Source organism: Gordionus sp. m RMFG-2023, chromosome 3 (assembly GCF_954871325.1).
Source record: "Gordionus sp. m RMFG-2023 chromosome 3, tfGorSpeb1-WG-v2, whole genome shotgun sequence".
Taxonomy (NCBI): Eukaryota; Metazoa; Nematomorpha; class Gordioida; order Chordodea; family Parachordodidae; genus Gordionus; species Gordionus sp. m RMFG-2023.
Window position 1 is genome coordinate 29,082,374 of NC_088777.1, and position 13,493 is coordinate 29,095,866.

Genomic DNA, 13,493 nt, shown 5'->3' on the forward strand with positions numbered 1-13,493 from the left:
ATTATTTTTTATAATTAGTTTATATAAATACAAATTCGGTAACTATTTTTCAAAATAAAATAACATCTTGATTTATTAAAATATATTAATTTATAAAAAATAACCAACGATCCTTTTTAAATATAAAAGAATGTAAACAAGATAAAATTTTATAAAAAAACAAACGATTTTAATTTTACAATGTAAAAAATATATTTTATGCGAAGGTCCCGCAAAACATCCGCAATTGGAAATCTACCATGTGTGTATAACATTATAGGGATAGGCGCTTAATTATCACGTATCACGTTTAAATACATAATAAGATAATATTGTACTCATTTCAATGATAATTATTTTATTTATTATTGTTCAATCACATTATTATAATCAGTGCAGGAGAGTGAATCTATATCCATATATTCTCCAAAAATAAGAAATAATACAGATGCAACTACGGTTGCAGCAATTGTAATCACTTATCTTGTAGTACAACATTCACAGAGCTACTTATCATTACAATGTAGGTAGAATCTTTCCCCATAATATTTAACGACTCCAAGATAAATGAAAACTTTACCTGTAGAACAAAAATGAGCAAGGATAGCTTTTGGACGAATTAAAATTATATGGCTGGAATCCCGTTGTATTCTACAATTTACATAGGCTTCAATATCTCTTATATCAACACCTTTCTCCTATAATTTTTCAATACTTTGCATATTTTTTTAATAGTGTTAATTAGAGAACTGCACGGGCTGTCCGTAGCCCGACCCGATCCGGCCCGAGCCCGAGGCTCGGGTCGGGTTCGGTCATCAAAAAAAAATTTCTCGGGTTCGGGCTCGGGTCGGGTTGTAAAAGCTGTCCGACCCGAAAACCCGACCCGAAAATAAATATAATAATATTAATATCTTAAATAGTTAGTATAATTTATAATATTAATTATAAAATCATATTATTTAATATTTATCACATTTTAGGATTAAAATGTCAATCATATTAACATGTCATGTCATTATTAATTATTATTTTATAAACCTAACAACCGGATACCAAACTATTTTATTACTAAATTATGTTTCTCGTAAATTACAAGATAAGACATATTTTATGTAAGTTTTATTTATTATTTAACTAGCCTATACATTGTCTTTTTTAACATTTGTTTTAACCCTTCACTACAAAAGTAGAAAAAACTCCCTTAACTACAAAGGTGGGGTCTATTTTACCCCAAATTTTGATTAGATATATCTCAAAACATATTAAAAATTGAGATCTAAAATTTTGAGTATATATTTAAAAAATATTGGAGATAATAAATACAAAATCTTAGATTAATATTTACTTCCAAAAAAAAGTTAGACAAATTTTCCTAAAATTACTGAAATAAAATTTTCTTTTTCAGTACTTCCTTTAATTATTTTATTATCACTAAATAAAATTCAAATTTTATTAAATCAATGTTGAATAATGATAATTACATAAATTTTATAAAAATATCATATATCAAAAAAAATATTAATCATCAAATATGTAAAATTATTAAAAAATAATAATGTAAATATATATCTTAATATTGTTATTGAATATTTTTTTCTTAAGAAACTACAGAGGTGATAGATACGTTTTTGGACTTCTCTCTATGGGAGGCTGACAATGCGTATTCTGATGCTAGCGCCGAAGTTGACGAGCTAAAAAAATATCTAGATCCGAAATTATGTGTTGATGACGATAATATTTTAAAATGGTGGAAAACAAACCATTATGAGTTTCCAAATTTAAGTATTTTAGCTCTTAAATTCCTGGCTATCCCTGCTTCGTCGGCTAGCAGTGAAAGGGCGTTTTCAGCTGCTGGTAGGGCCTTTGAGGAGAGAAGGACTCGTTTAAAGCCAGATAAACTGGACGCCTCTTTATTTATATATCATAATTATTCACTTTGTGATAATTTTGATAATGATATTGATGAGGTCAATATATAATATAATATGTTCATTATATTTTTTATATATTTATTAACTTTTACATCATATCTATATTCGCATAAATGATGCTTATTATATAATCGTTATAATTTTTAAATTCGCTTGTATATTAATCGTTTTATAATATTTTTTACAAATTTTAAAAATGCAACTTAATATATATCTTGAATAGATTATGGTTGTCAAATAAACTTTTATTTAAGGTGGCTGAACTGAATAAAACACATAAATTTTTTTTTAGTTATTATAATATTAAAACTTAAATTGCAAAATTTTATTCGGGTCGGGCTCGGGTCGGGTTGGATTAAAAAATGTGTGCTCGGGTCGGGCTCGGACAAAAAAAATTTAAAATTCGGGCTCGGGTTGCGAAAAAATTACTTTGCAGTTCTCTAGTGTTAATACCACAATTCATAAAGATTTAAGTCAGCAAAAATAAATTATATACCATATTACATCACTACAAATTGTTTGATTTAATCAAGACATCTAACCTGAACCGAGTTCAAATCCGCCGGATTTTATTTACTAATTATTTTCACAAACCATAAACTTATTCAATACAGACGTGTGCTTGATTTCATTTGATAAAAAATTATTTTACAATGATAATTTATGTCTAAAAATAATAAATACCTTCCGATGATACAAAAAAACTAGAAATTTAGTATAATTAATGTCATATATATTTTTAGGTTGGGACAAACTTCAAACTATCGATTCCTTACTTAGAAAAGGTGGATACAAGTCTCCTATAACTAATGACTTTCGAGAAAGCATCAAATTAACTAGATACAAGAGTCAAAAAGCTTCGGCCAGTTACCAAGAATATACAAATCTGACTGCTATGAACTCCCTTGGTACGAACCACGTAAATAATTTGAATCACCGTTTCGTGCCTAACGTTCCCAACTCTCTTAATAATCATATGGCCCCCAATCACATATCTTCGCATCATCACAATCACATTAATTATAATAAAAATTGTCCTCATAATAATTTTATTCATAACACAAATTCGGCCAATTCCAATAGGTATAAAAGGTTGTGATAAACACTCAATAATTATATTTTTCAAAAAAACTTAATTTTCATAATCATCAAGTGAAAAATACCTGTATTCTAAAAAATAACTGTCCAAGAATGTTATATTTGTGTCGGCTTCGTATTAAGATTTGCTGGTTATTTTCTCATATTTTTCCTCTTGTTGTTTTTTTAACTACAAAAAATTTATTAAACAAATTTTAAAAAAAAATTCCATTTTTTTACCGAAAATTATTTTTTGTATATAAAATATATTATATATAATTGAATGAAATATACAAAGTTTTTTCAACGAAATCACGTTCTTTAAGGCATTTTAATTTATAAGTCTCCATTTTAAGTTCATTAGTTTCCTCTTCTTTTGTGACAATTTTAAATGTTAAGGAGACACTATTTAAATTAAATGGGGTAATTCAGTTAAAATTATATTTTTATTTTTTTTAAAATCAAATTATAGTTTCAAGTTATGAATGGATCTAATTTTATTTTCAAAATATTTTTAATCGCATATTGTAAAACAGATTATGAATGAATGAAATGCCTGAATTAATCATGTAAAAATCGCTTTTTTTGATAAATTGTTTTTTTAAAATTTCTTACTATCATTTTGTTTTGTACTGATGAATCATAAATAAGATTCATTTCGCGTTGCTTACCTTATATATAATATATATGACAAGTTTTGCCCTTTATAAACATTATTTTCTTATCGATATCTCTAATAAGAATTTTATGATGCTACTATTTATTAGGCTTATTTAAAAACGAGCCAAATGTAATTCCAATTGCAACGAATACAAATAGTAACTTATTTGTTTGTTCGCAAACGTGTAACTAGGAATTTTCTACAGAGGGGGGGGGGGTAAATTTTTGCTTTTGGAGCATTAAAAATTTATTAGAACCAATCATATTTGAAAATATGAACATATATAATACGGTTAAAAAATATTATAGCTATATAAACCGGTATGTAAATCACAATTAAATATTAAATTAAACAATTTATAATGATCTAAAAAGTTAGTCAAAATATCGTCATAAATGAAAATTTAATCATCTTTGCTCAAAAATTTTTATTACGTTTTATGTTGGGGATTAGATCTCGATGAGTAAAACTAGTCTATTCAATCAATTTTAAGATGCCATATATTTGATATAGGTTTTTATTCTCTGTAATGAGGAAAAAATCTTCTCATTGGCATAATATACAGTAATTTTAATATATTTGGAAAACTTATAAAATATATTTTAAGTATGCAATGCAAGCCACTGGAGGATTATCTACAAAAATTAATCTTTCATACCATTTAAATTCTGAAATTAATTGGCCTTCATGTACATTTTTATTATCTGAATAAAATCTAGCTAAATATTTTTTTAATATCAAAATGATATATCCTTAGATTAGAGCAAGTTATGAGATATGGTATTTGTAAATTGGATAGAGCCAATTGATGAATCATAAATCGTTCATTGATTTGAGTCAAAATTAAATCTTTACAATGATCCTTTGTTTGTCGGTAAGTCGAGCTTGTAAAATCTAAAATCACTATTTTGCTTTCACCTAAACAAACATATAAATCTCGATAAATTCCTAGTCAATATTATCTCTGGGCGCGCTCATAACTTCAGTCAAATCCATTTTTTTGAAAAATATTGCATAAAATTACCGTGTAATAAATAATATATTCCAATGAAAAAAATTGGCAGTTGTATTAAATCTAATGTATCAGCTTCATGGGTTTCCGGTGAATCTAATATTTCTCCAAGGTCATAAAAATAGGCGCTTTTAGATCTAAAAAATGTAACGCTTAATATCGAGGGTTCTATCCTGAAGTGCAAGTTTTTGCAGTTCCTTATTTTCTGTAGCACAAGAAGTCTCAGAAATAATTATATTCAGCAAATTCTGTCTAATTGGATATCTGAACATTTCATACACTCTAAAAATTTTCTAATCATAATTATTAATAGAGAGTAATTAAATAGTTTTTTGACTGAAAAAATGTAAAATAAACTTTAAATTTTCGCGAGATAAAAGGAAAGTAAGAAATAAATATTAAAATATTTGCTAATATTTAGAATAGAATATAACCTATTTGAAATAGTATACTTTGCAATTCACAATTAATGAAACCCTTTTATATTTTGATAAAAAAATATGATATGGGAGGGTCGGGGGATCTTCGCTGGCTACGCGCCTGTTAGTTCTGATACGAATTATTTAATAGAATATTTAAATAATTATTTTTTGGTAAAATTTAATAATTTTACATTTCTACTGATAACCTTTAATCTAGCAGGTGATATGGTTTTGTAACTAATTTATTGTTAAAAAATCGCATGAATTTATATTAAAGATCTGCTAAGTTAGGGCCTAATATTTTTGGAAAAAATTCGGGGATTAAATTTTTAAATATAATATCCAATTTTGTAAAATAAATTGATATATTTAAAATTTTTTTATAAGAAGCAAGGCGTTTTATTTTTAAAATAAATTAAATTTTTATATATTTAAATAAATTCGGCGAGCGGCAAATAATCTTCATTTCGGACTGGAACTGGGCCTTTCGTAATAAATAAATAAAAATTCATTTAAGATCGGGCCGGACCCTATGCAAATCACTAGTTGGCATTATAAAATAATATACATTTTAATTTTATTAATAATTACAAGTTCTTTATTAGATTAGTATAAATATTTTTGTTTAAAATTAGATGCGCGATAAAAAAAATTCTATTATTATTTTATTTAAAAAACAATTTATTCGAATGAAAACAAATAGTCAATTAAACTTAAAAATAATGCACTATATGATTCGTAAGAATATGTGAATTTTTGAAAATTTAATGAATTTTTTATATGCTGTAAAACGTTTTCCATAGGTCGGTGGGGTAAAAATAAAACATTAATTTTTAAGTATGTATAGATTTTTTGGCTAACATCACATATGTACATGATATACATATTTAAATACAAAAATTTATAAGTGGAAAGATATGGCATAGGAAAATAATAATAGTCGCGAACAGAATAATGATATTTAATAAATTAATTTTTTGTATAATTTGGTAGAATTAAATATTTTGATACCCGATGTAAATACAACCAAAAAAGGTCTGATAATGTATAAATAATTATGATTTTTTCGAAATATCTTTGTAAAATTTAACCATATAAAAGATAACATTTTAATTTAGAAAGAAATGAATATTATTTATAAGATGTGTTAAGTTAAAAGTATTTTAAAATCCAAGATTTCTATTCCATTTAAAAGTCGGATGAAGAATATAAGTAAAAAAGTATATTAATTTTTATAGTGGTTTTCTTCAAAATATTTTATAGATCGCCAAAATATATTAATTTATTTCTTAAATAAATATTTCAAATTATACTAATTCAATGGGGAAGAGAACTTATTTTTGTAACGAATAGGAAAAAATGAGCCTTTTATAATTCTTTCTGCATAAGGTTATTGGAGTTGGTAGTAGGGTTTAAGAAAGAGTGAATAGATGATTTCTTATTAACCAATTTGTATTTAGCACTTTGGATTTGACTTGTATTCAAATTCCTGTAAAACGTCGACAACTCCTGAATACTATTGGATAATCTAAAAAAAACATTACAGTATAAATTTTTAAGAAATACACATAATATAAAGATAATTAAAGTTTCAATTAAAACAATGAACTCTCAAAGCCCACCTATAAAATTATGCAAGGCTAGGCGGTAACATCAATAAAATATTCGAGAAACATTGATTTTATATGTTGGATTCAATAACATTGAATCTAGATCTGCATAATCCATTATTTTCGACCCGTGGCCTGAGATAAAAAATGTAGGTTTAAGCCAACCTGACTTTTCCAGTACTGACAATAACTGATTCCATAAAACCGGTGGCAACAGGCCACCTTTTTAAAAAATTTCTGACCATGGAGTGGTCTAATCCGGTTTCGATCAATTATACTAAATAGATATCATTTTTCATTTATTAAAATAATGAAAATTTAAACTATTTAATTATATTAAATGTTGAACCGATTTTTTATATTTTTTTGTTCTCGCCATTTTTTAAAACTAAATTATGAAACATAAAAATCACTAAAGACAGACAGTGGCGTAGTGAAGGGGGATTTAATTTTTTTTAAAATACGGTTTCAATTTAGAAATAAAATAAAATTTCTGCAAAAGTGAAAGCATCATCATTTTTTAGTGTTTTGGTGGACGAAACGTAGGATGGGTAACATAGAGTAATCATCCATAGCAATTGATATGGGATTAGGTGATTTCAAAATGGAGGAACTTTTTGTTCAATTTAGCCTTACATGACACTAAATCAGAGACGATAGCCAAAAATATTATAGCATCCCTTCAAGACCTACATTTAAATTTGAATCTAATGAGAGACTAAGGATATGGAGCTCCCTCGATTAGTGGTTATGTTAAAGGGGTGCCGTCAAGAATTATAGTTTACCAGCACAGCTATCTATGTTCACTGTAGAAAATTTTACGTAAAAATATTATAATTTAATTGGAATTTATTAAGTTAATAGAAATCTTTATATAATTCTAATCTATTTTTCAAAATTAAGAAACAATATAGTCGGTTTACATTTTCACACCACCAAAGAAGAGGGAGCTTTTTATACAAATATTTGATAACCTTGATTCAAATAATCAAAGCAACTAAAAAGATTTTGTCCAACTAGATTTATTGAAAGACAACAGTCAGTGAGACTTTTCATCGAATTGTATGAAGTTTGCAGCGGTCGAATCTTACATATCAGGCAAGGAAAAAGATTCCGGAGATGCTGAAAATCTTTTGTAAGCTATATTACGAAGCCACGATTTTTAATATCAATCAATGCTATTTTTTATAAAATTATACATTGATTTTAGCAAAATGCTATAAAAAATTGATTTGGATTTAAGGGAGGTTATGAATAGGGCAAAGGATATTGTTGAAATATTAACAAATATCATAATGTGAATGAAAAAATTCATTAAATATACGAGAAAATAAAGGACGGCTAATATGTTAGGGATTGAAATTTTTAAACCTAGTTTCTACAATTCAATCGCTTAAATATTGATGTATCTATGACTGAGGATTTTTTATAAAATTAATATTTTTATTCCCCTTATTGCAATTTTATTTCAATTAAAGGAAAGATTTATTAGTCATTATATTTTAAAAAGCTTTTATTTTCTTTTACCAGTTGAGTCTGAATTGTTGATTACACTTGAAACGCGAGAAGATATTATGAAAATCGAAGAGTTTTGCACTGATGATTTATCAGGATCGTATAAGTTACTTTGTGATGTCGAATTTTGGCATAAAAATCTTGCCAGAATGAGTAATATTTGAGATCAAAAAATGCTTTGCAGGCCCTTTCCATGGGTAATTGCACTAAAGATTCCCTGTCTCATATCAAAACATTGTTTTTTATTTTATACCTTACCGATTAGTACCTGCTTTAATGAAAGATCTTTTTAACTTTGAAAAGGTTAAAAATCTGAAAACCGTTTAAATGGATTAGCCAAATCTTAGAGAAAAATAGACCACTCTTTATAAATTTAAATCATAAAATTGCATTATGATTATAATATGTTCACAAAATTTTATATGCAAAACCTAATTATAATAAATTCTTAGTCATAATATATAAATATTTTTTATATATTATACTATTTTAATAAAAGTATTGCATTTACAATAAGAATTATTTATATTATATAATTGTTAAATTATATTTTTTTAAATACCGTTATTTGCAAAAAAAATTACTTATATTTTATTGTAATTATATTTTTTTAAAATACAGTTATTTACAATAAATTTTTAAATTTATATTGAACATTAAACATTGATAAATTTTCAGAATAATGCTTTCAGTCGCTTATTAATGATAATTTGGCCAAAATTTTGTTACTAATATTTTCTTCATTTATGCCGGCTACTATAGTGGTTAGACACTAATAAAACATAAAATATTGGCAAATTTTAGAATTAGTATTTGCATTTTCAGCCAACAACAAAGATGATATAAAGATAACTACTGAAAAATTAATACGACCAAATTTTTTTTAACAAACCCACCACCTCCATGGATAAATCCTGGCTACGCCACTGATAGACAATATCGTTTTATTAACAAATATAAAAGTGTTGAAATACAATTTCCATCTAAAAGATATATTTTCTTTCTCTTAAAAGAGGTAAAATGTTTGAGTATAAAGTTTTAAAGGATGAGGATTTTCAACTTGTGTATCGATTGTATACTGATTAACAGAGCAGAAAGTTATTTTTTACCAGAAGCACAACTTTCACTGGGCTTGTCACAATATTCATTTAGTAGGCATAGGATGAGGAAAAGTTTTAAAAATATAAGAATTAAAATCATACCCCAAAAGCTCATTTCAAAAGTATCATTCTTTATGGAATAAACAAAATAATTAAAAAATTTCCCAATAGATAAGATGGAATTCATATTATGAGTCCATGGTTCCTAAATAAAATATCAAGCGAAAAACTTGATATTGATAATTTATTTGATAATAGGACTTATACGCTATAATTCCCAGGAACGTAAATTTATAAAAGAATATAGCCAGATATTAATATAATCGTTATTTTTCGAAATGAATAAATTTTAGGTTATGCAGCATTTGGCAAAACCTTGAAGGTGGGTTCGCAACTCCAACTATATCTAGACTCACTTCAAAGTATATGATTTTGCAAATTTAGAGTTTCGCCAACCTGGTCTCTTATACGACATTGATAAAATGTTTATAATTTTTGAATAACTTTATTGCAGTTTTATCTGTTTATAATAATATAATTTCTGCTATTATCCATTCAAATTAAATTGGGAACAGGCGCGTACGCAGGAATTTGGTCTTGGGAGGTGGGGGGGGGGATAATAAAATATTTTAAGAAATATTATTGAAAATCAAGCATAAACTTATTAGGACTAATAACTATTTCTAATACACAATTTTTAATTAATGTGAATAAAAAAAAATATATGTAAAAATCACTTAAATGACTCAAAATAGAAATTTGAATTTTATAAGCCTTTAAAATTTATATATAAAGTATAAAAAATTTAAATGTTAGAAATATAAATTATTACACAAAAAGTTTCTTAGGAATAATTGTATTTTTGTATGTTATATGTTTACAATATAAAATCCAATCTTCGTTGTGATTGAGCTAATTTTCCAATTATCTCATCCTTGCTTGTCGCCAAATGCCTATGAATTAAAAGATCCAAATCATTCAATCTACTTTCAGAAGTTGTACTTCTTAGGTATGTTTTTCAGAGTTTATTTAAATATACCCGGGCCGGGCCCGTAATATTTTTAAAAAAACACCCGGGCTGGGCCTGATTTTTTTTAAAAAAATATCTGGGCGGGCTGTATATTTTAAAACAGCCTATATTTGAAATCGTTATTATTAGCTATAAAAATCAAAAATAAATATAATTTATTTTAAAAAAATCCGGGTCGGGCCTGAAAATTTTATTTTAAAAAAAACCGATCCGGGCTTGAAAATTTTTTTTAAAAAAAGCCGGGCCGGGCCTGAAAATCTTTTTAAAAAAACCCGGGTCGTGCCCTGCAAATGGTATCTCTGCAGGGCTCTATTATTCTTCTTAAAAAAAGAGAATGTTCTCTCATTAGTTTACTAATGGGAAGAGTTGATAATATATATAAACCCTTTTAATACATTGGGAATATAATCTAAAATGTGTTTGAAATAATGCAGAGCATAGCATTTTTTGGACTATATCAACCATAGTTAATCTTATAAACATAGTTATTCAGTTAATAAGGCATCATAAGATACTTTAACATCTTCATGATAAAAATCCAACAAATATATTTTTTTTCTATCACCATCTGAAAAAGGTTGGGAAGGCTTTTATGGAAGTAATATTTGCAGATTGGTAAGTGCTGCATTGAATTAAAAACCATTCATTTATTTGGGTTATAAATGTATCTGTATCTAAGATATACTCTTCTACTGATCCTATATTAATGTTTTAACTATGAGCTTGCCTTGCTGCAAGTCGAGGGAGACAAATATTAAACACATATAGCTCTGCTTTTGACTTAACAATAACATATAAAATATGAAATTTTTTATCAACATTAGCCCTAATTTCCTTGAATTATAATAAAATTCTCTAAGCTATTCTCATCTTCTTAATCAAGTCAATGTCATGTTTTTGAAAAGTAATACATAAAATAGTTGTATAATTAAATAACACATTCTAATGAGAAAAAAATTTGGAATAAGCATTGAACCAAATTTTCTTGCTTCTGAGGAAATATTTCTTTCAGGCCATTGTGATATTTCAGTAATAGCAAATAATCGGCTCTTCTAACTTCATAAAAGCTGTTACTGCTTGATGGCGGAGACTCTATCTCGTTGGATCTTTCTCCCTGTTGGGCAATTTCAGAATAATTATTATTTGACTAGAAATTTGAAAATGGTAGATAAATATTACGCCACTAAAAATTTGAAAATAATAAGTAAATATTATGCCGGAAAACTTGAAATCGAAATTAATTGATAAAATAACTTATGAATGTGATAATAAATGTAATAAATATATATTTAATATGAGATATAGGAATAAATATTAACAAATATAAATTAATATAAACAATAATTATTTGAAAAATATATCCGGCATTTGCATTTTTTGGCTTGGGAGAAGGGGGGGGGGGGTATTTGTCCCCCTGCCCCCCTCCCCCCGCTCCGTACGCGCCTGATTGGGAATGAATAAGGAGGATAAAAATAAAGAATTGAAAAGTAGGTAAATTAATATTATAAGAAAACAAATTCCAAAAATACGTACAATTACACAGAAAATATCGTTCAATGATATAGAAGATATGGATTCAATCAAATTGATAATATATTGGATAAATTTTTTTAAACAAACAATAAATATATTATTTAATTATAACGATTTAAAAAAATATTTTTATAAAATACAATGCCCATCTTCCCTCAAGTGCTCCTATTGAGCACTTGTTTAAACAGGTTTTAGGCGAGAGGCGTGGTTGCTTGCCATATTCAAATTTAGAAAACTACAACGCTTGTATATAACAATAATTTCACGTTTTCTCATGTAGGAGGTAAGTAGAGTCGACTGTGAAATGACTGTACCGTGTTCAAACATAAGTTTAATAACACATCAGTCCCCTTAGGATTAAACTGATAATATGTTGGAACACTTACAATAAATTTTTCAAAATAACAAATTCGAATATAATTTATTTATAAATTAATAGTGAATTCTATTTTTAATATGTGCATAATGCCAAAATTGGAAATCTATCTACAAATTGGAATTGATCTAGGCATTTTTACTTTAATATTTCATTTAGATAAAATATTATTGTTAGCTTTGATTAATAAAACTCAGTTTCCATCACTGAGAATTTCCGTTTAAACATATTTTTAGCCATATTAATAAATATTTCAACTGATGTGCTTAGATAATGTTATACTTTATGAATAATTAATTATATTAAAATAACCCTGAAATATAGTAATATCATGATACTCATTTTTAAAATTTATATCATTATTCACTTGGGGGTGTTGAAGAAATATAATAAATGATTGAAAAGGGATTATTGTAAAGCCGGCTATCAAAAATTTACTTAATGAAGTAATAACAAATATTAAAATTCTTCAAGAATAACAAATATAAAAGGTAACCTAAAATTTATAATTTGGAATAATATAATATTTTGTTAAAATTTAGAAGGAATGGGAAATTACCATATAAAACTACAAATACCGTTTGTGGGTAAAAATTATGAATTTGGTACGAAACAGCGAAAAATTGGGAATCTCGCTTATATTAACTTCAAATTTATTTTAAAATTTTTTAAAAGATACAAGCGAGATTCCCAATTTTTTGCTGTTTCGTTTTTCGTTATATTGTGCTCTTACCAAAATTATAATAATTTAGTTATACTTTATTATAATTTAATTCTTGAACATCTCAATAAAGGAAAACCTTTTGAAGAATAATTTAGCAATGGTTTCAAGGTTGCTTATGATAAATTCTTGAACATTATAATATGCAATAATAATCACAATACTTGATTCCAGGCTTAAAATAGAATATTTTAAATCAATATCTGTTCATTATAATATTGATATATCCAAACGAACGGATAAATTTAAAGAGATTTATAAAAGTTATACAGAAAGAAAGTTGTATTTTTAAAAGCTGGATAATGATAACTGTGAAATAAATAAGGATTTAATTCAACAAAACAATAGACCAGACATTGTTTTTAAATAATATTCAACAGTTTGAAATTGCTTTTTATCTGAGTGAGCCAGAAGCAAAAAGTGATATTAACCCATTAATGTGGTGGAAGCAATGCATGTCGGATTCCCATAATCTCGAAAATGGCTCTGGATTACCTTTCCATAAAAGGCATATCAATGCTTATGA

General features: G+C 26.4%; 2 protein-coding genes across 4 annotated transcripts in view; one reads left to right on the forward strand and one right to left on the reverse strand.

Moving 5' to 3' along the window:
- The window catches only part of LOC135926224 (uncharacterized protein CG5902-like), a 42,186-nt gene extending 38,611 nt beyond the window's left edge, over nt 1–3,575 (forward strand). The window contains exon 6 of the mRNA XM_065462015.1: nt 2,654–3,575. Coding sequence (XP_065318087.1) covers nt 2,654–3,009 — 356 coding nt within the window. The 3' untranslated portion in view covers nt 3,010–3,575. The remainder of the gene's footprint in view (nt 1–2,653) is intronic.
- LOC135926223 (ERO1-like protein alpha) overlaps nt 1–13,493 on the reverse strand; it is a 42,009-nt gene that overhangs the window by 1,960 nt on the left and 26,556 nt on the right. Inside the window, exon 15 of one of the 3 annotated variants that reach the window (XM_065462013.1) lies at nt 5,390–6,610. The exons of 1 other annotated variant lie outside the window; for it this stretch is intronic. In XM_065462013.1, coding sequence (XP_065318085.1) covers nt 6,451–6,610 — 160 coding nt within the window. In that variant the 3' untranslated portion in view covers nt 5,390–6,450. Of the gene's footprint in view, nt 1–5,389; nt 6,611–13,493 lie in introns of those variants that run through there. One more of the 3 variants, XR_010571809.1, reaches the window with a different exon arrangement.